The 25,780-nt window shown below is 46.9% G+C and overlaps 1 protein-coding gene across 3 annotated transcripts in view; it reads left to right on the top strand.

The window, feature by feature from the left end:
• The window catches only part of RNFT2 (ring finger protein, transmembrane 2), a 62,786-nt gene extending 41,012 nt beyond the window's left edge, over positions 1–21,774 (top strand). For 2 of the 3 annotated variants that reach the window (XM_036823935.1, XM_036823934.1), the window contains 4 exons: positions 10,640–10,789; positions 12,108–12,173; positions 12,310–12,411; positions 18,814–21,774. In XM_036823935.1, the coding sequence (XP_036679830.1) occupies positions 10,640–10,789; positions 12,108–12,173; positions 12,310–12,411; positions 18,814–18,948 (453 nt within the window). In that variant the 3' untranslated portion in view covers positions 18,949–21,774. The remainder of the gene's footprint in view (positions 1–10,639; positions 10,790–12,107; positions 12,174–12,309; positions 12,412–18,813) is intronic. The other variant, XM_036823936.1, reaches the window with a different exon arrangement.
• The last annotated feature ends 4,006 nt before the right edge of the window (positions 21,775–25,780 follow it).

The raw sequence follows: 25,780 nt of genomic DNA, 5'->3' as shown, positions 1-25,780 counted from the left end.
CAGTCCAAACCTGGTAGTGTGACACCTTCCAGGTTACTACTTCACCAATCCTAGGGTGTGGGACTCCTCCTCATGGTCCAATATGGCAGCTAGAGCACTAGCCATCACATCTAAGTTCCAGATAGCAGGAAGGAGGACGGGGGGGAAGAATAAGGTGAAAGTTTCTCTGAAGTTGTCACATGACACTTCTACTATAGCTTAGTGCCACTGAAGTGCCACTAAAATGGCACCTGGTTGCAAGAGAAGCTGGGAGATGTAGTCTTCGTTTAAGATATCATCCAGCTAAAATATTGAGGACTCTAGTGCTAAGGAAGAAGGAGAGAAAGAATGTAAGGTGACAGCAACTAGGGACACACCCTGACTAAGCATAGGGGAAAGATGGTGAACAGGATATGGTTCTCTGCATTCATGAAGCTCACAGCCTATCAAAGAAATAGATAATAATAATAACATAAAATAGATAACCAACAAGGACCTACTGAGTAGCACAGGAACACTGCTCAATATTCTGTAATAACCTAAATGGGAAAAGAATTTGAAAAAAAATAGATAACATATATATGTATAACTGAATCACTTTACTATACACCTGAAACTATACACCTGAAACTAACACAACATTGTTAATCAACTATGCTTCAACACAAAATAAAAATTTTAAAAAATAAAAATAAATTTTTAAAAATAAAAAAATGCTTTCTTAAAAATAATAATAGTCAAAGTTATTGAATACTTACTCTATTCCACATGCTACTCAGGGATTCTCAAACATTTTAGACTTAGGGCCTCTTTACACTTTTAGAAAGTATTGAAGACCCTAAAGAGCTTGCTTACATGGGTTACTGCTATGACCCATGTAACCATAATAGAAATTCAAATCAATTCACCACAATTGAAATTAAAACCAAGAACTTTTTACAGTACTTACTAATTAACTTAAAATAATAATCAACCCCTTATGTGTTAAAATAAATAACATATTTTAAAGGGACATAACTATTTTTTTAATTAATGAGAAAAGGGACTTGTTTTTACATTTTTATAAATTAATATCTGGCTTGATAGAAGATACTTGCATTCTCATTTGTTGCAAATCATGTCATATAGCCTCAGGAAAAACTCAACTGTATACTTGTTAGAGAATAAAAATGTCAGTTAATGTCTGAGAATTATGATGAAAATAGTTTTGACTTCACAGACCTTCTGGAAGGGTTTTGGGGACCCTCAGGGTCCTGGACCACACTTTGAGAAATGCTGATTTAGTTGGATGCTTACAGTATCCCTATGTAGTAGTCACGATCAAGGTTACAAGTTTTCCCCGGAATGTGGCACATGCATGGAGCCTCCACAGTGCCCTATGGCTCCACTGTAGACGGCCAGGTCCAGAGGGCTTGGTAAGTAGTTTAGCCTTTGTCCTGGGGGTAGTGGGGAGCCAGGGAGGGTTATAAGCAGGGGTCCGCAATGATCAGATTTGTGTTCTTCAAAGAACATTCTAGAAAGAAGCACAGGCATCGCTCTCCTCGTGGCAGTGTGGCTGGCTTTTTGGCACAGGGTCTTGGAGTGCTAACCCAACAAGCCAGCCTTAAGAAGCACTGGCAAACATCACCAGCCATCCACACATCAGACCCACCCAAGAGACTTGGCTTATGGGACAGTCAGCACCCAGGATGGCTATGACTTATCTCTCCTTAGCCCTTAGTCCAAAATGAGCTTCCTTTAACAGGCAGCAAGCAGTAGTGATAATAATAATAGCCAACATTTAATATTATGGTATGTCACACCTTGGTTTTTTTCTTTTTTTTCTCCTTTTTTTATTTTTCATTTATTTATTTTTAAAATATCTTTATTGGAGTATAATTGCTTTACATTGTTGTGTTAGTTTCTGCTGTATAACAAAGTGAATCACCTATATGTATACGTATATCCCCATATCCCCTCCCTATTGCATCTCCCTCCCACCTTCCCTATCCCACCCCTGTAGGTGGTCACAAAGCACTGAGCTGGTCTCCCTGTGCTATGCGGCTGCTTCCCACTAGCTATCTGTTTTATATTTGGTAGTGTATATATGTCCATGCCACTGTCTCACTTCGTCCCAGCTTACCCTTCCCCCTCCCCATGTCCTCAAGTCCATTCTCTACATCTGCATCTTTATTCCTGTCCTGCCCCTAGGTTTTTCAGAACCATTTTTTTGTTTTGTTTTGCTTTTTTAGATTCCATATATATGTGTTAGCATACGGTATTTGTTTTTCTCTTTCTGACTTACTTCACTCTGTATGGCAGACTCTAGATCCATCCACCTCACTACAAATAACTCAGTTTCGTTTCTTTTTATGGCTGAGTAATATTCCATTGTATATATGTGCCACATCTCCTTTATCCATTCATCTGTCGACAGACACTTAGGTTGCTTCCATGTCCTGGCTGTTGTAAATAGTGCTGCAATGAACATTGTCACACCTTGTTTTAAGATCTTTACACGTTATTTCTCTGATGAGAGAGGATTTATAACGTGGCCTCTGGAACCAGCCTGCCTGGATTCAAATTCTATCTCTGCCACCTACCAGCTGTGTGGCTTTGAGCAAGTGACTTAACCTCCCTGTGCCTCAGTTTACTCTTCTGTAAAATGGGGATGATGATAGCTCCTATCTCATAGGTTGTTGTGAGGGTTAAATTAATACAAAGTGCTTAGAACAGCACTTGGCAAGTAATAAGCCTTCAGTGTATGTATTTGCTGTTATTAACATCAAAACTCTTTGAGGGACGTACTATTATTACCTGCAGTCTATAGATGAAGACACTGAGGCCCACTTATTCATTCGACTGAGCACCCTGTTTGATGCCAAGTGCTCCTCTAGATTCTGCAAACAGAAATGGTAATGCCAAAAAGACACAGAGCCCCTGTATTTCAGGAGCATAACAAAGAAATATAGTCCATGTTGGGGGTGAGTGCAAAAAAGAAAAATGAAAGCTGAATACAGAGGATGGGGAGGATGGGGGGAAGTAGGAAGTGCAGGGGTGCTATTTTATGTACATTGTTCAGTGATCCTTCCTGATGAGATGACATGTGTGCCAAGACCCAAGGGAAGTGAGGGAGCCAGCTGGCAGACATCAGGAGGAAGAGTGCTCCAGGAAGTGGGAAGAGCAAGTGCAAAGACCCTGAGGTAGAACTGTGCTTGTTTTTTGTTTTTTGTTTTTTGTTTTTGAGAATCAGGCACATCAGACATGTGGGCAGGGGGCAGATCTTACAGGATCTGGAAGATAGGGTGAGAGTTTCAGATGTCACTCTGAGGGAGATAGAAGACATTGGCAGTTTTGAGCCCTGGGATGATTTGTTCTGCCTTGTATTTTGAGAAGCTCATTTTGGATACCGTGTGAGGAATAAATCATAGGGGGACAACAACAGAAGTTGTTAGGGAGCTGTTTCCAGCAGAATTTGTAGATGAATTGGATGTTGGTTCTGAGAGAAAGGAGAGTCAAGAATAATTGCAGGGGTTTGGGAGAGAGAGAGAGACAGACAGACAGACATGGAAGGAGGGATGATGCTCTCATGTCTCTTCTTATAAGGGCACTAATCCCATTCATGAGGACTCCACCCTCATAACCTGATTACCTCCCAAAGGCCCCCTGGCCTACGGTTATAAACAGGGGTCCGCAATGATCAGATTTGTGTTCTTCAAAGAACATTCTAGAAAGAAGCACAGGTATCGCTCTCCTCGTGGCAGTGTGGCTGGCTTTTTGGCACAGGGTCTTGGAGTGCTAACCCAACAAGCCAGCCTTAAGAAGCACTGGCAAACATCACCATCACCTCCTTAGATGAGTACTTCAGTTCATTTTTCTCTTTTTTTCTTTCTTTTGGCTTAAAACAACCACCATTTTATTATTTCCCATGATTCTGTGGGTCAGGAGTTCAGCCAGGGTACACTGGGGACAGCTGGTCTCCATGTGATGTCCGCTGAGACTGGACCATCCACAGTGGCTGTTTTACTCACAGGTCTAATGCCTCAGCTGACATGGGTGGGATGACTTGCTCAGGTCCTATATCTGGGCCCTCGGTTTTCCCTGTTGGCTGGGTTCCTTGCTTCTCCCCTGTGTAGTGTCGCTCAGAACCTCTCCCTCTGCACCTGGCCTCTGCACGTGGTCTCCCCTTGTCCCTTGGGTTTCTCACAACCCGAGAAAGGAGGAAGGAAGGGGAGGAAGGGCAAGCAAGGGGGAGGCAGTGACAGCTGCCAGGTCTCATGCAGCCTGGGCCTGGGAGTCCCAGGTAGCACCTCTGCCTCATTCTCGTTCATTCCTTAGTTCTTTTGAACCTGAGGTGTCCTATCTCTAAAAGAACGTGAGTGACAGTAATAATGCCCACATCCCCAGATCATCATGAGGTTCTTTACTAGCTCTTATCATGCACTGGGCCCTTCCTGGGTACCTATGTTTTAGGTGCATTTGCTCATTCAATCCTCACAATCACCTTGGCCTGTTGGAGCAAGTTTGCAGTGGGCTTGTGAAAGCCAATGGTTACATTTTCAGGAAATTTGCAAGCAGTCGTTAAACCCTAGGAAGCTTGAAATTGGCCCTGTGGGAGTACTTACACCACAGAAATTGGAAGCACACATATCAGGGCCTTTTTGTTTTTTGGTTGTTTTCCGGAGAACTGATTTGCCAGCACACCACTGTGTGTGTGTGTGTGTGTGTGTCTGTGTGTGTGTGTGTCTGTGTTTTCAACCCCATTTACAGATGAGGAAACTGAGACTCAGAGAAGTTAAATTATTGTCCAAAATCAACCTAATTTAGTAGGTAGCGGATTTGACTTTGGAGGCCCAATTCCCATGCCCTTAACTGCTGTGCTGTCCTACTTCTGTAGGTGAGAAAATGTGTATGAAAGAGATTTATAAACAGGTAAAGCCGTATAAGTATTCATTATTAATTTTGATGCAGAAAAAACCTTTTTTCCCTGTTAATCCATTCTTTATTTTTTTTTTTTTTAAAGCACTTTTCTTTTTTATAGCTACTTTATTTATTTATTTTATTTTATTTTTGGCTGTGTTGGGTCTTCGGTTCATGCGAGGGCTTTCTCTAGTTGAGGCAAGTGGGGGCCACTCTTCATCGCGGTGCGGGGACCGCTCTTCATCGCGGTGCGCGGGCCTTTCACTATCGCGGCCCCTCCCGTTGCGGGGCACAGGCTCCAGACGCGCAGGCTCAGTAGTTGTGGCTCACGGGCCCAGCCGCTCCGTGGCATGTGGGATCTTCCCAGACCAGGGCTCGAACCCGTGTCCCCTGCATTAGCAGGCAGATTCTCAACCACTGCGCCACCAGGGAAGCCCCATTCTTTATATCTTTGTACATTTGCACTGCTAACAACTCTGATTATGTCTCCCTCCCCTTCCTCTTCATCCCCACGATCCTTCACATCACCTTTCCCAGGTAGGTGCGTTCTCCAAAAGTCTCCTAACCTGTTCCTTTCTTCGGCTTCTCAGCATCCTGCTCGCCATCATTTCCCACTCCCTTCCAGTCAGCCCTCTGTCGTTTCCTTGCTTCCCACTTCACTTTTGGTCCCTCCCCCATCCTCACAGTAAAAGTCAGAACAGAACCTGCCTTCCCCTCCTTGACTGCTCCTGCCCCCTTTATCAGAATCCCAGCAGCGAGTTCTCTGTGCCTAAGTTCTGCAGCAATTGCTACTGTTCCCCCTTTACGGGTGGCAGGGAGGGCAGACGGGTCATAATCTGATCGCTTTCCTTGTTGTCTGACACCCCGGAGAAACCACACGGTCCATCTGGTGGTCGTCAGAAATAACATGCTTAAGCAACCTGGAATTATAAAACTGCTTAATTAGAGAGAGATGGTTTCACTGGGATGTGCCCAGTTTTCCCCGGTGGTTTTATCTCCTCTCCAAGTGGCCGGCCCCCCCAGCAGCTAACTGCTACCTTTAGCACTCTCTCCCTTTATTTTATTTTCTGTGACATCAGGGCTTGCCTATGAAGAGAAGTACTCTCTTCCATGTTCCAACTCTCCTTCTCCATCAGCAAACTCTAGATGTTGACCTGAGTAATAAGGGTGGAAAATCTTACACTTCAGAGGTCTCTAGCTCTTAAATAAGCACCTGCTATGTGCTGCGTGCTAGGAATATGACCAGGAGCCAAATTATCTTCATGCTTATGGGGCTTACGGTCCAGTGGGAGAGAGAGATACTGAAGTAATTTTTTTTAATATTGTGAGAAGTGCTCTAAAGTGATTTAAAGGGTGTAACAGGAGCACTTAATTTAATTAAGGAGTTGGGGAAGGCTTCTTATAGGAGGTGACAGTTAGCTGAGACCCAGAAGATGAACAGGTGTTAACTCGGCAAAGAGTAGGGGACTACTGGTCCATCTACAGAGGAAGAGCTTGGTCTACATAGCAGAGCACCTGAAAGAAGGGCCAAGAAGCTGGTCCCTGAGCCTTCTCTGAAATTCTGGGGATGTGTTGGAGTCCCCATCATGACTTGACTTATCTAGGTTCTGATGTTATAGACCAGGGGTTGTTAAACCACAAGCTGCAGATCAAATATGCCTTGCAACATCTGTGTTTGTAAGTAAAGTTTTACTGGAACACAGCCATGCCTATTTGTTTACCTGTTGTCGATAGCTGAGGGGAATAGTGGTGACAGAGACTGTATGACCTCAGAGCCAAAGTATTCACTATCTGGTCCTTTGCAGAAAAAGATTGCTGACCTCTGTTCCAGACCCACGTGTTAGGTGAGTGGGAAGCTTGGAGTCTGGACCAGGGGACCAGCCCGCAGCTAGTGGAGCCTGAGAACTGGGGGATCCAAAGACAGTGACCAAGGATCAGTAATAGCAAGGTGGTTGGCAACAGGATCTGACCCCAGGCTGTCTGGTTCCCGAGCTACACTCTTAACCACCAAGCCAGGCTGGTTGTGCAAGATTAGCCTGAGAGGGGACAGCAGGGTCTGTCTCCAGACTCAACCAGATGCCAGCATGCAGGGGTTCCCAGAGACACAAGGACATAGGACCTTTCATGAGGTGGTCATGTCCTCAACCACCATGAGGCCAGGAGGACAAAGCAGGAGGCTGCCCAGCAAGATGGCCAAAGATTGACCATCCTTTCCATCACCTCTGGGCTTCTGGAATACCTTTCTTTCCTCATCCTGCCCATATTACTTCACTGCCCTTGTTCCACTTACCATTGAAATAGTGCTTCTCAAACTTGAACGTGCACACATATCACCTGGGAACCTTGTTAAATTGCAGATTCTGATTCAGCAGGTCTGGGGTGAGGTTCCGATTCTGCAAGGTCAGACATTGGAGTGAGCGGATGACTGGATGCCTTTCCTTGGTCCTTAGCAGATGTGGGTACATCTGCCTCAAGGAGTCCTCTTCCAAGCGACCTGTGCTCAGCCCATCAAGACAGAATATAATGGGGTAGATATAAAGTCTCTGTCCACATTCTGTACATCATCCGTTTGATGGATACACAACACATTTTTTATTTTTTATAAATTTATTTATTTGGTTTTTTTTTTTGGCTGTGTTGGGTCTCCGTTGCTGTGTGTGGGCTCTCTCCAGTTGCGGCGAGCAGGGGCCACTCTTCACTGCGGTGCGTGGGCTCCTCATTGCGGTGGCCTCTCCTGCTGCGGAGCACGGGCTCCAGGCACGCAGGCCTCAGTAGCTGTGGCACGCGGGCTCAGTAGTTGTGGCTTGCGGGCTCTTGAGCGCAGGCTTAGTAGTTGTGACGCACGGGCCCAGTTGCTCCACAGCATGTGGGACCTTCCCAGGCCAGGGCTCGAACCCGCGTCCCCTGCATTGGCAGGCAGACTCCCAACCACTGCACCACCAGGGAAGCCCCACAATGCATTTTTATAACTTTTTTCTCCCTCTAGTTTAAGCACTATGCTCAGTACAAAAAAAAGGAAAAGGCAGAAAACCACAATGAAAATGAGTAGTTTCTGCATTCTGTATCTTTTCCACTTGGAACTATATTATGAGCATTTCCCTAAATCAATAGATATCCTTCGCCAGGATGATTTCTTTTCTAACTTTTTCTTTTGAAATAATTTTAGACTTAGAGAAAAGTTGCAAAAATAATACAGAGAATTCCCATATATCCGTCACCCAGCTTCCCCTAATATTAACATCTAATATAACCATAGTACAATTAGCAAAGCCAGGAAATTCACATTGGTACCATTATTATTAACTAAACTACAGACCTTATCACATTTTGCCAGTTGTTGTACAAACGTCTTTTTCCTGGTCTAGGATCGAATCTAAGATCCCATGTTGCATTTATTTGTCATGTCTCCTTAGTCCTCTCTGATCTAACAATTCCTTGGTCTTTTCTTTGTCTTTCATGACCTTCACACTTTTGAAGAATGCTGGACAGTTATTTTGTAGAATGTTCCTCAGTTTGGCTTTGTCTTGTTTTCTTATGATTCAATTGAGCTTGTAAGTTTTTGGCCAGAATACACAGGATGATACTGTATTTTTCTCAGGGCATCTTATCAGGGGTTTAGGCTTCAATATGACTTATTACTGGGGACGTTAACCTTGATCACTTGGTTAAGGCGGTATGTAGTGGATTTCTTCACTGCAAAGTCACTCCTTTTCAGGATGGTATTTGATTGGCTGTATGGCTTTGCATTATCGATCCCTACCATAACCAGACCCTCTTTTTGCACATTTAGTTTGTTACCTGTTTTTTGTTTGTACTGTTTCAAAGAATGCTGCAGTGGCCATTCCTACTGGCACATCTATTAGCACATATCCCTGATTATTAGGATAAATTCCTAGAAGTAGAATTGCTGGAGCCAAGATTATTCACATCTTTAAGGCTATGTATGCTTGGAGCGGGATTATTTGTTTCTATGTTTGTTTATTTGTTTCAATCAACTTTATTGAGGTGTGTAACATTGTATATATGTACAAGAAAATGCATAGATTTGAAGCACACGTTTCAGTGAGTTTTGGCAAATGTATACCCACGTGTAACCACCACCCCCATCACTATATAAAATATAAAATTTACATATACAATCTACAATTTCTTTCATTCCCCAAAATTCCTTGACGCCCCCTTGCAGTCATTCCTCCCCCAGCTCACCCCAGGCAACCACTGATCTTATTTCCATCAGTGCAGTTTATTTTTTTTAACTTTATTTTTTATTTTTGGCTTCGTTGGGTCTTCGTTGCTGCACGCGGGCTTTCTGTAGTTGCGGCGAGCGGGGGCTACTCTTCGTTGCGGTGCACAGGTTTCTCATTGCTGTAGCTTCTCTTGTTGTGGAGCACGGGCTCTAGGTGCGCAGGCTTCAGTAGTTGTGGCATGCAGGCCCAGTAGTTGTGGCTCATGGGCTCTAGAGCGCAGGCTTAGTAGTTGTGGCTCATGGCTTAGTTGCTCCGCGGCATGTGGGATCTTCCCAGACCAGGGATCGAACCCGTGTCCCCTGCATGGGCAGGCAGATTCTTAACCACTGCGCCACCAGGGAAGTCTTCAGTGCAGTTTTGTGTTACCTATTCTAGGACTTCATATAAATCAGAATTACACACTATGTACTCTTTTGTATCTGTCTCCTTTGATAGGAGAGAATGTTTGAGATTCATTCATGTTGCTGTGTATTGCAAACATTTGTTCCTTTTTTATTGCTGAGTAATGTCCTATTGTATAAATATACCACAATTTGTTTATCCATTCTTCCATTGGTGGACATTTGGGCTGTTTCCAGTTTGAAGATATTATGAATAAAGCTGCTGTGAACATTCGCCTACAGATGGACATATGTTTTCATTTCTCTCAGGTGCACACCTGGGAGTGGAATTACTGGGTCCTAAGCAGGTGTCTGTTTAACTTTATTAGACACGACAGGGTGGGTTATTTTCTTGTCCATTTTATAGCACAGGCCCCAGAAAGCTTGAGGGACTTGAATAAAAGCCAAAAGAGGAAGAGAAAGAGAACGCTAGATGCTTTTCCTGTTTATTTCCTTTAATCTTCAGAGCCACCCTAGAAGGTAGCAGTTGTGATTCCCATTCTGTAGATGAGCACAGTGAGGCTCACGACATGCAGCAAGATAAGGTTCTGAGTCCCCCAGGTCTGAGAACCCAAGTCCATGTTCTTTCACCAGATATGATCCTGCCTCCTTGGAGACAGTAGGTGGGGCAGCTGGGAAGGAGAACACGTCTTCCCCCCTCTCCTCTTCTCTGCCTGTCCTTCCTGCATCCTGTGGCCCACCCTGCCCACGCCACTGAGGGCAGTCACCCTCGATGCCTGGGTCAGCCCCCTAGAGGTGAGAGTGATCTGAGTGCAGGGCCAGGGACTGTGCCCCCGTGATTGGCTTTGAGCCCTCAAAGCCACAGCAGGCACCAGGGAGTGACCCACACTCCAACCTTCGGCCGAAGGTGTCCAGCTTCTCCCTCCCTGAAACGCGATCCTCAGAGTGTTGGTCTCCTGGGCTGGTGGGCAGCGGGCGAGGGCAGCGGGCAGGGGCCGTGTCTCCCCGGCCACATTGCAGGCCCATTAGGAGCAGGCCTGAGTGCTTTACAGAGCTGATTAATGGGCTGCCTGTGACCTGGAATGTCATTACTCCCTGGGCTGGGGGGCCCCCCAGCTGGGTCCTTTGGGTCTTTACTGCTAATAATAATTGATGCTTTCTGTGTGGTTGCAGGGAAAGTTCTATCTGGTCATCGAGGAGTTGAGCCAGCTGTTCCGCTCACTCGTTCCCATCCAGCTGTGGTATAAATACATCATGGGTGACGATGCCTCCAACAGCTACTTCCTCGGAGGGGTCCTGATCGTTCTCTACAGCCTCTGCAAGGTGAGGTGGCCTGGGGGAGGCTGGAGGGCTGGCCTGAGGAAGACCCATTCACTAGCTGGGCCTGGCAGCGAGGGCAAGTGGGGAGCCTGGAATAACACCCTAATCTCTTTGTTTAATTGAAAAATTAAATTCACACAACACAACATTAACCACTAACCATTTTATAGTGAACAATTCAGTGGCATTTAGCAGATTCTCAGTGTTGTGCCACTACCACCTCTGTCTAGTTCCAAGACACGTTCATCACCCCAAAAAGAAACCCTGTACCCATGAAGCAATCGCTCTTCATTCCTCCACAAGCGCCTGGCCACTACTAGTCTTCTTTCTGAAGACTCTATGGATTTACCTTTTCTGGACATTTCATATAAATGGAATCATACACCATGTAACCTTTGGTGTCTGGCTTCTTTCACTTAGCGTCATTTCCGAGGTTCCTCCACACTATAGCATATCTCAGTACTTCACTCCTTTTTATGGTTACAGCCATCCTAATTTCTTGCCCATAAACCTCACCATATGCCATCATTTCGTGTCATCCTCTTCACAGCAACCCTTCAAAATACATACCGTGATCACTCCTATATTATGGGCGAGGGTACTGAGGCTCAGAGAGAAGTAACTTGCCCAGCATCGCTCAGCTAGTGATCACAGAACAAGCGTCAAAGTCTGGAGCTCTCAACCCACCGACAGCACTGCTACAGAATTTGTTTCCTGTTCCTCTTAAATCGCATACCCTCAGCTCTGCAAATCAGTATGCAGTGCTTCTCTTTTCATCATTAGTACAAATCAGGTTTTCCCCCTAACAATAAACACATCCTCCTCTTTCTTTTCCCTTATCTGCTTAAGGCTTTAGAGAGTCTGGAGGAATGCGTGTGTTCCCTCTCCTTCCTCCAAGCTGGGCTAGCCAGGCAACCCATGCAGTGTCGGCCGCTGGGGCTTATTTTGCCTACTGATCCTGATCTGCTGGCAGTGGCTGACTGGAGTGCTGGACAGAGAAGAATGATTATGCCCTGACTCAGAAGAAGAGTGCTGGGATCAATTAGCAATGCCTGCCCGGGGCTTGGGAGGGGGAAAAGACAGTACGCATGCCATATATTTGCTATCCTGGCCCCACTAGCAGGGGAGACTGCTGATGGAAGGCAGCAAGGCAAAAGCCAAGCAAAACTGATGGGAATGAGGAGTTTCAAATGGGAGGATGTGCCCTGAAAATGTCTGGAGTCAAAGATGAGGAGGGTCCATGGTGGTTGTTCAGGAAAGGCGAAAGAGATCCCGAACAATCCTTGGATACTTTTCAGCCATCACCTCGCTCTCCTTTCAGTCTTTCGACATTTGTGGCCGCGTGGGTGGAGTTAGGAAAGCCCTGAAGCTTCTCTGCACCTCTCAGGTGAGTTGGCTTCTGATGGTCCTGACCGAGGTCACAGGAACCAGGAGCCGGAAACAGACCTTGCTGTGCTTCTGAGGGTGTCTCTCCAGCGAGGGACCACAGCTGTGTCTGTGTCTCTCTCCCTTCCATCAAACAGAATTATGGAGTCCGGGCCACTGGGCAGCAGTGCACAGAAGCTGGTGATATCTGTGCTATCTGCCAGGCTGAGTTCCGAGAGCCTCTGATCCTTATGTGCCAGGTGAGCAGGGCTGGGCGGGGCCGTTGGAGATGGAGGTTGGGGGACCGCAGGGCCCTGCCCCATGCAGAAGTCCCAAGTGCCTGCATGGGACACTTGACCAAAACCAAATGACCAAACCTTGGGGCTCTGGGATGGGTCTTTGGGAACAGTGTAGTCAAGCCTGGAGTCCTTCAGACCCAAAGTCAAATCTCAGTTCTGCCTTTTACTAGCTGGCTGCCCTTGGGCAGGTTTACGTCACCTCTCTGAGCTTTGATTTCAGTGGTAAAACGTAGAAAATGAAAATTTCAGTAGGGTATAGTGTCAGAATATCCTGAGTTTGAATCTCAGCAGCAATGTGGACCCCGAGTGGCTCAGTCCATCTCCCTGAGCCTTGGTCGTTTTCATTTATAAAATGGGTATCATAATAATGCCTACTTTATAGAGTTATTATTATGATTAAATGAGATCATCTCTGGAAAGAGCTAAATTTTAATTATTCAGCCCTAAAACTTACGATTATTACAGTTTTAGTATCATTATAATTATTATTACCATTTGTTTTCGTTATTAGTTGTGGGTCACCAACCCATAGTAGTAAGTACTGGTCAGTTATTTTTAACTGCCTAAATTTATCCCTTGGCCTCCTCCCCACGCTCCTTCTCTTCCTTCTCCCCCTCCCCCTCCCCCTCCTCCTCCTCCTGACATCAGGGGCTAAGATGTCAATTCAGCAAATGTGTATGAGTCAAAGCATCCTATCAGATACTGGGGAGGGGAGGCAGAGGGCACATAGACCCTGTCCCCTTCTCTAGAACACACGGTCTCCTTGGGGAAACAGACGCATACATAAATAACTATGAAACAAGGCAGGCAGTGATAAGTGCTGTGTAAGAGAGAGTGTCATGCAGCGTCCCAGGGGACCAGGCCAGAGAGCGATGAGTTGGAGGCTGAGAAGACTTTGGGGGAGGCGTAGCCTGCAGACTAGAAGGAATGGGAGAGCATATGGCTCCCACGCCCACCTTCCAGGGGTAGGAGGACAGGAGGTGGGGTCCTTTTTTGGCATCAGCAGAATTTTTTTGGTTCTGCTGTTTGGGTATGTTTAGGAGGTTCGTTTTTAATCTTTAACTGTACTTATTTTTAAATTGAGAATAAATTTGCGTGACTCAGAAATTCAAAAGGTAGATGAAGAAGTCATGATGACTAAATGCAGTGTGGGACCTGGAACAGAGAGAGAACAGGAGAGAAAAACTAGCCTCATGAAATCTGAAGAAAGTCTGGAGTTTAGTCCATGGTCATGCATCTATGTGGATTTCTTAGCTTTGACAAATGTACCACGATGATGCAAGAGGATAGTACTAGGGGAGACTGAAACTGGGTGAGGGGTAATACAAGAACTGTCTGTATTACCTTTGCAACTTTTCTGTAAGTCTAAAATTATTCCAAAATAAAAAGTTCATTAAAAAAATATTTTAAAGATACAAAAAGGGAAGTGGTGACAGGGTTCCTACCCTTATCCCCAGCTCGCTAGGCCCCTAAATACCCACACAGGCAACCGGGCCAGTTTCCTTTATATCTTCCCAGAGATGCTTTGCAGAATTTAAATATATATACACACACATATACACAAACATATCTTTTCCAAAAAGACATAAGTTGCGGCACATTCTACCCAAACTGCATTCTGCATCGTTGCTTTTTGACTTGAAACTCTGCCTGAAGAGATTGTTCCTTATTTGTGTAACATCCCATTTTATGGATAGACCATAATTTGTTTAACCATTCTCCTATTGATGGGAATTTAGCGGTTCATAATCTTGTGTTATGACAAATATGGCTGTTATGAGAGATCAGGAATAGGGAGATCTATAGCACCTACCTGGACTCATCGTGTTGATTAAATGAGTTAATTCAGGTGAAGCATTTAGAACCAACCATGCCTGGTGCGTGGTCAGGTTCCATAAATATTAGCTCTCGTTGGCACGTATTCCATCTCACATGTGTGCAAGCTCTTGGTAGGATAGATTCCTAGTGGTGGAATTACTGGGTCAGAGGGTATGCAGTTCTGACAGATGTTGCTAAATCGCCCTCCGTAAAGAGCAACCCCAGTTGCAACCCCAGTGCGGAGCATGATGCGCCCTCTTGCTCTCCTCCCTCACCAACATACCGTGTTATCAAGCCTTTTTGGAGCGTCGCCAATCTGACAGGTGACAAACACTATCTTGGTGCAGTTTTCATTTGCATTTGCCTAATTATGAGAGCAGACGAGCATCTTCTCATATGCTTCAGAGCGTCTGTATTTCCTTCTTGGTAGCAGCAATTATTTGAACAGGATGTCAGGGTGAAAGTGTTTCTTCTTCCTTGCTGGCAGTCTCTCCAAGCCTTAGTCTGTTTGCCTCTCTCCCGTTCTTCTCCCGGTACCACTACGTCTTCCCACAGCTGGATTAGAATTAGTGGGAGGGGTTGGACAAGACACCGTCACCCCAGATCCAGGAGCAGGGGCCACACCCGGTGGTGGTTGAAGCCCACATACGTGGCCAGGCCTGGCACACATCTCAGTCTTCCTCTGCTGCTGTGAGCCGGGCTTAGAAGGGCAGAGATAACGTCCACAGGTGAAAGGGCCCTGTTAATTCCTAAATGCACTGAATGAATGAACAAATGAATGAATGAGTCAGTAATGAGCCTTTACATCCTCAGTAAAGGCTTCTCTGATTCTGTTTCTCCAGTCTCATCAGTGCCCCCAGCTATGTGTCCTCGCAGATCCTGTGTTTTTCCTTCATAGCACTTATCTCAGATGTCAGCTAGATGATTAATTGGGCAACTGGTTGTGTAAGGTCTGTCTCCTCTTTGCCAAATTATAAGCCACTTGAGAGTGGTGACCGTGTCTGTCTTTCTTAGTAGTGGAATCACAGTACTGACTCAGTAAACATTGGATGGATGGATGGAATGGGATGGATGGATAGAATGGCACGGATATATGGATGGATGGTTGGATGGATGGTTGGATGGATGGGATAGAGGAGATGGATGGATGGTTGGGATGGAGATGGATGGTAGCCAAGTGGAGGGGTGGGTGGGTGAGTGCAAAGGTGGGTGGATAAAGGTAAATGTGTGGGTGACTGGGTGGATGGGCAAATGGATTGACAGATGGGTGGGTGAATAGATGGGTAGATGGGGGAATGGATGGGTGGATGAATGGATAGTTGGATTGATGAATAGAAGGGCAGATGCATGCATGGATAGATGAAGAACCCACTGGGCTAAAGGAACATCCTGTCTCCCCTTCAAAGGGCCATCAAATTAAGCTCAGTGGGTCACTTACACCCACCACCTACAACCGCCTCCCAGAGCTGGGGCCTGAGAAGCAGATTGTCAGTTGGAGCTAGTCAGGCAGACACCAAGCATGTCCAGAGGTTAGAACTTTCCGCTCAGACAGAGCACACTCGCCTGGTTGGTCACTCCAAAGTATTTATGGCATGCCTCCTGCCAGCCTACAGGGGGTCAGGGAAAGGGCATTTTGAACACAAAGTCAGAAATCTGCCGTATTTAAAGCCCTCCTTGCCAAAGACAAGAGTCAGAGTATGTTACAGAACAAACTGCCCTCCGGTTCTTGGTCACTACCAGGAGTTTGGTTTCAGAGGGCTGGTGATACAAAGGAAAGAGGGCAAGAGTATAACAACCCCCACTGATTTTTTGCTTACACGTGCCTCACACTTGATGCTTTATGATAGGCTTTACCTGTTTGCATCCTTACAGATACCTTGTGGAGGAAATAGTAGCCGTGTTTTACAGAGAAGGAGACAGGCTCAGAGAGCATGCTCTTAATCTCTGAGCAAGACATGGGGAGTCTGGATAGAACTTGGGATCAGGGTGGGGTAGCCTGTCCCACCCTAGGGACACCTCTCCCAACTCCGTGCTCCAGGAGACACAGCAGGGAACTGTTAACAACCCAGCACCACCTGCATTCCCCACTGACCACAAACCCACCCAACCCTACACTTCCCAGCTTGGAAGGACCCCTCCTCCCCTTCCCTCTGTAGGGGCTCATTCCTTTCTCCAAATGCTAGAGGCAGTCCTGGGTCATGAACTCCTCCAGCCCAGCCCCTGGGTGGTCCTGTGTTCTTTGAATCTCTTAATTTGGCCCCAGATTTGGTCATGCCTGATTATCTGAGAAGGAAACTGTGAGCTCCTGGAGGCCAGGGACCAGGTCTTCATCATCCTAGTATCTCCAGAATCTCCCACCTAACCTGCCTGGAAAGGCATTGTTTGTCAGAACCCCTACTCTGTGCAGGCTCAGGGCTGGGCAGTGGGAAGACAACAGCAGCAGTCACTGCCCTCATGGGGCCCGCTGGGTCTGCTGACCCCTTGGTCCTGCCCTTCAGCCCATGGTGAGAATTTGGGCATGGGCGTCCAGACTCTGTGTGGCCTGCTCACCTCCTCTCCCCCACTCCCCTGCACCCACCTCACTGTAGCCACATTGGCCATCCTTGAGAGCCTGAAACGCTTTCCCATCTCGGGAGCTTTGCACATCTGTTCCCTTCAGCCTGGAATGCTCTAGCCCCCGCCCCCTCTCTTCACCTAGTTAACTCCCAAACATCCTTCAGGCTTCAACACAAGTGTCACACCTTCAAGAAGCCTTCCTCGACTACCCCCTAGATCAGACTAGTCCCCCTGTAACATACTCCTGTAGCATCATGGAGCTCTTCTTTAGAACACTTTCTACAATTAGGCACCTACTGCATACTGTGCCAGAACGGGTTTATAAGAAGCTTACAGTCTGCCATGGAGAGACACATAATAAACAATAAACAGATATAATGTAATAATAACTATTACTGTATAATAGCCAACACTTACAGAAAACTTATTTGCCAGGCATTCATTGGTCTAAGTGCCTTTTTTTAAACTTTTTTAAAAAACATTTTGTTTGGATTTTTATATTATCAATTTTATTAAAAAAAATCTCCAACCTACAGAAAAGTTGAAGGATAGTAGAATGAACACCCTTTTATCCTTTATCTAGATTCACGAATTGTGAACGTTTTACCACATTGCCTTTTCTTAGTATAGATTTTTCCCCCTAAACCTGTTGAGAGTAAGTGGCTGACATTTTGATTCTGTCATCCCTAAATATTTCAGCAGACATTTCCCAAGAACAAGGACATTCTCTCCCATAGCCACAATTCTACTATCACAGTATCAGATTTTTAATTGATATAAAATACTAATATTCAAATATATATTCAAATTTCTCTAATCGTCTTCAACATCCTTCATAGCTAGGGTTTTTCCCCACATCCAGGATCCAATCAAGAATCATATAGTGCGTTTGATTGTCGTGTGAAAGTACTTTAATGTTCGTTAATCTTCCTATGAGGGCAGTAGTAGTATCCCCATTTTACAGATGAGGAAAAAGAGGCACGGGGAGGTTAAATCACTTGTCCAAGTTATACAGCCAGAGGGTGGTGGAACCCATTAATGTTTCCAGTCTCCCCATGTTTCTCTTGACCCTTGTGGTCTGTTCTCAACCCAGCTGCCAAAGGGATTTTTTTAAAATACAAATCAGGGCTTCCCTGGTGGCTCAGTGGTTGAGAATCTGCCTGCCAATGCAGGGGACACGGGTTCGAGCCCTGTTCTGGGAAGATCCCACATGCCGCAGAGCAACTAAGCCCGTGCAGCACAACTACTGAGCCTGCGCGTCTGGAGCCTGTGCTCCGCAACAAGAGAGGCCACGATAGTGAGAGGCCCGCGCATCGCGATGAAGAGTGGCCCCCGCTTGCCGCAACTTAGAGAAAGCCCTCGCACAGAAACGAAGACCCAACACAGCCAAAAATAAATAATAAATAAATAAATTAATTAAAATACAAATCATATCAAGTCAGCCCTCTGCTCAAAACCCTGCCATGGCTCCCTGCTTCTCTCAGAATAAAAGCCAAAGCCCTCCCAAGGCCCTACACAACTCTCTGACCTCATCCCGCCCTCCACCCCCAGGCTCAGCCCTACTCTCCTTGCTGTTCCTCCAGCACACGAGGCACACTCCTGCCTCCGGGCCTTTGCACGTGCTATTCCCGCTGCCTGGAGCACTCTTTTCCCAGATATCACCAGGGCTCACTCCTCACCCTCCTTCAAGTTTTACCTAAATATCAGTATCTCAGGGACATCCTTCCAGGCCACCCCATTCACCATCACAGGCCTCCCAAGCCCTCTTATCCCCGCTTCCCTGCTTTTCCATCTTAGCACTTACCACTGGCAGACTCTGCCTCTTAGAGATTCCTCTTGCTGGTTGTCTCCCCAGCTAGAATACAAGTTCCATGAGGGCAGGAATTGTCTGTTTTGTTCACTGCTGGGTCCCAGCTGCTAGGACCAAGGCGGGCACAGGGTGGATGCTTGGGAAAGTGACCCCAGTGGTCCTGATTGCTGTCCCCGCAGCACGTGTTCTGTGAGGAGTGCCTCTGCCTCTGGCTGGACCGGGAGCGCACCTGCCCGCTCTGCCGCTCGGTTGCCGTGGATACCCTGCGCTGCTGGAAGGACGGGGCCACTTCGGCACACTTCCAGGTGTACTAGGGCTGAAGACTGCAGCATCGCTGCTCCCAGGCACACCGGGGAGATGACGGAGGGTCAGCGGTGTTGGGTCCAACTCCGGGGGCTTCCTGGGGAAAAGTCCTCAAGCACTGACTGTCCTCCTTCCTGCCTCTCTCCATCTCTTCCTCTAAAGCCAGGCCCCTGTCGCCTTCCCCACCTTCACCTTCCTCTCTTGTTCTGATCATGGTGTGTGCATCCTACCCCTACACACGGGGACGCCTTCTCACTCAGACTTGGTCTACACCTACGTAGGCCTCCCACTTCCCTCCAAGTCAAGGAACTGGTAATGGACCAAGTCCCACCTGTTGATTATTTTAACTCGTGGTGACCTAATACCTGATGCTGCAAACTAGAGAGAGGCCTGGAGATACTGTCTCCCCCTAAATGGCCCAAGTCCGCAGATGAGAATCACTGTGAAGTATTTTCCAAATACAAATGCTGGGCCCCACCTTATCCCTACAGGAACTACGTGTACCAGACACTTAGTGTGAGCCAGGCACAGCGCTGAGCCTCCTGCCCGGACGACCTCCTGTAATCCTCACAAGAACCCTATGGCGGAGGTACTGTTGTTTCCTTCGTTTCACAGATGAGGAAAGTGAGGCATAGAGCTCCATGTGGAAACTTTCCCAGGGTCACCCAGTGAGCAATGTTGGACCAAGTTTCCAACCCGGGCCTGTCTGGCTTCGGAGCCTGACTTAACCACATGCTGACCCACTGCTCAGACACTTCAGGTGTGGGGCCTCCCAGACATGTTTCTTTAAAAGCATAAGAGGTGATTCTGACGCCCTTCAGTGGCTCAGGTGCATAGCACGTTCGATTTGGACTGCACTGAGAATGCTAATAGTGAACACTAGCTCCTGAAATCTAGTCGTGGTTGGGTCCATGGAAAGACTTGGTCCTTAAAAGTGCTGTTTAGCTGGACTCTGGTGGGGATGCTCAATCGTGATTGGCTATCAGGAAAGGCCAGCTCTGGTGCAGATGCAGATGTCATGGGGTGTCCACTCCCATCTTTACTTCTCTCCTCCTCCTTTTGTCCTGTCCCTCACTTAAGACTCAGGCTTGTCAACAGCTCCTGTGGCCATTGCCTTCTCCCCTGGTAGCCTTCAGAGCAAAAGGCATGATCCATGTTATGGATTTTTCCACAAGCCAGGGTGGTGGTATAGAGCACAGCAGTGATCAGTGTTTCTGGAATCTCTATACCAGAGCTACTAATCCCTGTAACACAACAAGTTCTCCACCCATGAGACCCTCCCTGCTCTGAAATCTGGGAGGAGAAGGCACAGGTGATCCCTTAGAAGCCACTGGAATCTTGTCTGCCCTACCCGCCTCCCAACTCTATTCTCTCATTGTCAACCTCAGCACAACAGGCTAGCGCCAACTGGCATTACAGAGAAAGCAATCTGTGTGGCTACTGAGCAGATTAGCAAGAAAGCCCCAGGAGAAATGGTGGGAGCCTTGCTGCCGCCTCACTCTCAGCCAGTATTCACATGCCCATCCTGTCCCCAAGAGATTCAGAACATTCACCCCTGTGTGCTGTCAAGCCAGGACCTTTTCCTTTGCCTGACATCTCTGGCTATCTCCTGATACCCAGCAAGACATCCCTTCCAGGGCAGCGTGGCATCTTTCAAGCTCTGTTACTATGGCAATGGCCGCGATGTTACAATCCCACTTGCCTGGATAATCAACTCGGAAGGGGAAGTGGAGGGAAATGGGGCCAGGCAGATTCGGCTGCTCTGTACCCGCTGCCTTGAGGAAGAACTGAAGGGAAGCAACAGGAGCTTCTGCAACTGGTTTTTATCAGAAAGATCGCCCTGTCTGCAGATGCCATCAAAGAAGCATGAGAAATTGCAGCTGGAGAAGACTTACTTATTAAAGTGCCAGCGTGTGACAGAGCAGATAGATCAGTCTGTTGGGAGTGAGGCCTGGAATTCTGATTCCAAACTCTGCATGACTTTGAGAAGTCACTTCACCTCCCTGTAGCCATCTCCAGGGTGACAAAGCCTAGTGTATTATCTACTGGAACCAGGGAAACTAACAATGTAGATTACTGGTGAATACCCCAACGGTTTTGTCAATTACACTCATGCCACCAAAAAAACCCTCTAACATTCCACAAATAATGAGCCATGTCTCTGACACTATAAAGGGTGTCACATGTGGGGAACACTCAGGGGCAGGTGGGATGATTTAGTTTAGGATTTTATTTATTCATTCCCTACCCTCTGAGGGGAAAGTCATGTCTGGAGGTGTTCTTTTGGGTGGGAGGATTTAACTTCTGCTTTAGGGAGAAACAGTGGCCAGGGCAGAGGTTTCCAAACATAAAGCAGCATGTTTTCCCTAGCACGGGTTTTTAGTAGAAGCAGCCAAGAGCCACCGTTGGAAAGGAAGAACAATGCCACTCTCTTTTACCTGTCTCGGCTCTGCAACTCATTTGTTAGAAGCAGGATTAATCGAGTGTCAGGTCGGAGAATCCTGTTCTTAATATTTTATGACTCACTGACTCAAGTTCCACGAAGTCTTTGGAAATGGCCCTCCTAACTTAAAAGGTCTTGACCATAATAAATATGAGATGAAAAAAGCAAGCTCTGGACCTGGATGTAATAAGTTCATTACCTTCCTAAGGGGAGCGTGTGAGAGGCATTGGGAGGCTTCCAGACTGCCAAGACTTGGGGTTGGAAAGAGAAAATGTAAAAAGCGAGTCCTGGAATCTTTTAGTACTTTTGCTCTGGGCCAAACAGAGCTGTCTTTGGTGTTTTTAATGTCCCCTTAAGTTCCATTCTGCCAATAAATATCTGTCGTTGAAAGTTACATCCACGGTCTTGAGTCTCTGTTTGCCCCTTAAAGCCAGGTGGACCTGTTTTAGGACAAATTCGAAGACACACTTCATGCGGGGGTGGTCATCTGATGGCAGTTTTTCCCCAAAGTAGATCCCATTGAGTTGGCGCTTGATTTATTAAGGAAGTGCTCCCAGGAGAAACTAGTAAGGGAATGAGTGAAACAGGAGAAGGAGGGGATGAAGCCCAACAAGAGGGCGACTCTCAGGGAAGTCCCAGCTCAGCTTGGTCCTGCCGGGAGTTCTGGAGCATCAGCTGCATCTCAGAGTTTGTCCCACCCTGAGGTTTCTGTGCTCCCAGCTGTGGGCCAGGGTTGGGGGTGGGAGACCTCTCAGGCACTCCATTGAGGAGGCCCAGGCCTCTGAAGGTGTCGGGTGCCACAAAGCACACAAAGGTGCAGGATGGCACCCAGAACTGGTAGAAGGGATCTTGGGGTGGTAGCTACAGAGCCCACTATGGCCATTAACTATAGGTTGATTGGACCCCAGATGCATGGGCTGACTCAAGAAGGGTTTTCTCAGATGCCAGATGACGATGGATATTTAAAATGTAAACAGCATTAGGTGACAATTGGTGCCTCTCAGGTCAACATTATGAAGCCAGCCACAAAAGCACCATCAAGCAGAACTTTTTGGTTGAAATTATTTGTAAACCAAGCCAAATACAGCTTAAGTAAAAGAAGGACTTTATTTGGTTCATGTAACAGTATGGGCTTTAGGTACAGCTGGATTCAAGGGCTCCAGGGATGATAGTGGAATCATGTCTTTCCATCCCTCAATTGTTTTCCTTTGAGATGGTTTAGTCTTCAGGCAGTCAGATCCCATGTGGTGGGAAGAGAGCCTCCAGAAGCTCTTTGCTTATGTTCTACCAGCTTCACAACCCCAGCAAAGAGAGCCCCTGCTTCCCCAAAGCTCCAGCAGGAGTTTTGAGGTTGATTCTCATTAGTTTGCCCCCAAACCAATCACTTTCGCCTTGGGGACTCAGAGTGCTGGACAAGCTTCAGTCGGCTGTTGAGCTCTGGACATGGGAACAGAGGTGGGTGGGAGGTGAAGTCCATCCCTCCAAGTCACATGGACTGAGAGTGGGGAAGGGGTGGGTCCCCAAAGAAGAAAAGAGGATCTATTATCTAGAAAAACCACCTGTCCTCAACCTACCATTCTTAGGAATAAACTAGAACTTGGTCTCTTGGTACAACTCAGACCAGGTAAATGCAGGTGAAAGTACCCCACCCTGAGCGGTCCATTCACCCATAGTTGGAGACATCAGTCTGCAGGCTCACTTGCTTATCTGCGTCATGTCATGCATAAACGATGCTTTTGTGCACTGACCTTGAACTGTTGGACCAGTTCCCCCAACCTGTTGCTCAACCCAAGGGTACTGCTTAGGCCAACCCTCCCCTTGGGGTGTTCCCAGGAACACAACAGGGACAGGAGATGAGCGTGTGGCCTTCTGTCCCAGGGAAGGTTGGCGTGTGCAGCCAGATCCTCCCGTAGTCTTTGGGGACCAACCTTCCAAAAGGAAATGAAAACGCAGAGGCCTTTGGCTAGAAGCACACAACTAGTTTTGTTTTGTTTTGTTTTTAATAAAGTCATTACAAATATGTACAAAGCGTCTCCAAGGTATGAAATTCCTCTTACAAAAGAGCACAGCGAACCAGCAAGGGTAGAAACCAGAACGGAATGTCCCCAAGCGTATCGCCTCTCCAGCTGAGTCAGAGGGTTCACTGAGGTTCCAGACAGCCCCACAGCCATCTCCACCGCGCACAGGCGTTCCTGGGCGCTTAAGAGTGCAGAAGACCTTGAGGGGAGGAAACGGGGGTTCGAGTGGGGGAGGGGACAGGAAGGAGATGAGAAAGACTTCCCATGTCCTAGGAAGTAGGTCAAACAGGCCTTGTTTGCAAATGAGATGCTTGTCCCAGGGACCTTACAGAAGTCAGGAACACAAAGGGCAGGGAACAAATACATAAAATCTCCAACTGAACCATCGAGGCTGTCCTGGAGTGTCCCCGAATGCAACCTAAGTTAGGCTCCCCTGCTCCTTGCTGGGCCCCGGGCACGTGCTTGCCCTTGAACTAGCAATGCCAGTGGGACCAGCTCAGGAAGGAACCCGGTGGAGCAGGAAGCTTAGCTCGGGGGCTTGGAGGGAAGTGGGGCCGGGGTGGGGGTGGGGTCCACGCACACCTGAGTCCACGTCTCGGCTCAGCCACTTCACTCTTCGCGTGCAACTTTGGCCAAGTTGCATAACCTCGCTGAGCCTCAGCTTCCTCAACCGTAAAATGGGAATAATAACAGCACTGTCTTCCAGAGTGGGTGTGAGGAATAGCTAAGGGGGAAACATGTAAAGCTCTTAGCACAGTGCTTCTTTACTGTGTGAAGCAGCAAGAACCAGCCTTTTCGTGCTGGGGATGGGTTGAGGTCGTCGGCTTTTGAATTGCCTTCGTGATAGTGTAGATCTCAGTACATATAAATTCTATAGAACGATCTGCCAGCAAGGCTTGGGGTCACAGTGTTGACCTGACAAATCTGTGAACCATAGTGGAAAGGTACATTGAGCATCGTCTGGTTCCAAGCAGGTCTACCCCTCCATGATCAGTACATAAGTCTCTTCCCAGAGGAGATTCTACAACCTGGAACATTGTAGGTGCTCAATAAGTAGGTGCTGAATGAATTAATTAAACTTTTAAAAATAAGTTTTCGATTTATACTTCAAAATGACACTTTTGATATCAACTTCCTCCATCAGCTCCCATGGGACTAGGCCTGCCCCTTCACCCCCCAAACCAGCTTCTGACCCTGTGATGGGCCCAGGTGGACTTAAGGGGACATTCAGAAAAGGAATTGGTATCCACACGGAAGAACAAAACCTGTATTCTGGTCACTGCAACTTCTAATACCAGGTGGACACTCAACAAGTCCACAATGGCAAGCCAGTGTCCCCAAAAGACACTTGTGTAGCATCAGAGGAGGACTCCCTCAATTTCCCAAGCAAGGGGAAGTGATATTTTGTCACTGTCAGAAACATGATAATAAAGCTAGGAGTACATGAGATCAGATATGTAAATTGTGAAACCAAAGTCACAGCTCCATGGTACTGTGACCGTATTGTTTAAATCACCCTTTTCCCCTCATCAAAATAGAAAAGAATTTTAAAATGAGATCACTGGAAGAAGTGGAAAAAAAGTCTCCAGGATCCCAGTGAAAGAGGAACAAAATGGGAATTGGGATCTAGGAGACGTACAGCCCAGGACCATGGACAGCAGCCAGAGAGGTGCAGGGCTCCTCCAAAGAAACTGTTCATCAAGCTGTGCTCAAGGGAATATGAAATGGAACCCAAAATTGAAAAGGGGAAAAGAGATCTTGTTTGCTCGTGGGCACTGGGGTAAGGGAGAAAAGCTTCCAGAAGGGAATGGATCTAATTTGGAATGTTGAGGTCCCAAGAGCTTCCAATCCCTGTGGCTCCTGGACCCTCACCCTCTGAGAGCAACCAGAAAGAAGGAGGCCCTTCTGATTGCTCCTCACCTCATTTTGCAGCAAGCTACCTAAACGATGATCTCAGAGGCCTCCCTCTGCTTTGCACACACACACACACACACACACACACACACACACACACACACACACTGCTGTCTGCTGAAACCTGATATGAGGTCTTTTTTAAAATTTATTTCAAAGCCTCCCTCCCTCTCTCTCTCTCTCTTCACAGACGCTCTGCAGTGAAGCTAATCAAAATCAATGACTCCTTGGCAGCCAGAGAAAAGCCGGCGGGTGGGGGGCGGGGGATGGTGCCAGCACTTTGCACACTGTGGAAATATTTTTTTTAAAAAAAACCACCACCCCACTATCTCATGCAATCCAAGTAATGCAACAGGAGAGACAGTGGAGACAATATATACATATATATCATGCTTCAATTTCCTAATACAAATGTCCATCAAGAAGTCAAATCTCATATAAAAACAAGCATTAAAAACAACCCCTTGT

Source organism: Balaenoptera musculus, chromosome 14 (genome assembly GCF_009873245.2).
Source record: "Balaenoptera musculus isolate JJ_BM4_2016_0621 chromosome 14, mBalMus1.pri.v3, whole genome shotgun sequence".
NCBI classification, from domain to species: domain Eukaryota; kingdom Metazoa; phylum Chordata; class Mammalia; order Artiodactyla; family Balaenopteridae; genus Balaenoptera; species Balaenoptera musculus.
The sequence above is the reverse complement of the archived record's forward strand: the minus strand, read 5'-3'. Positions and strand labels throughout refer to the sequence as shown.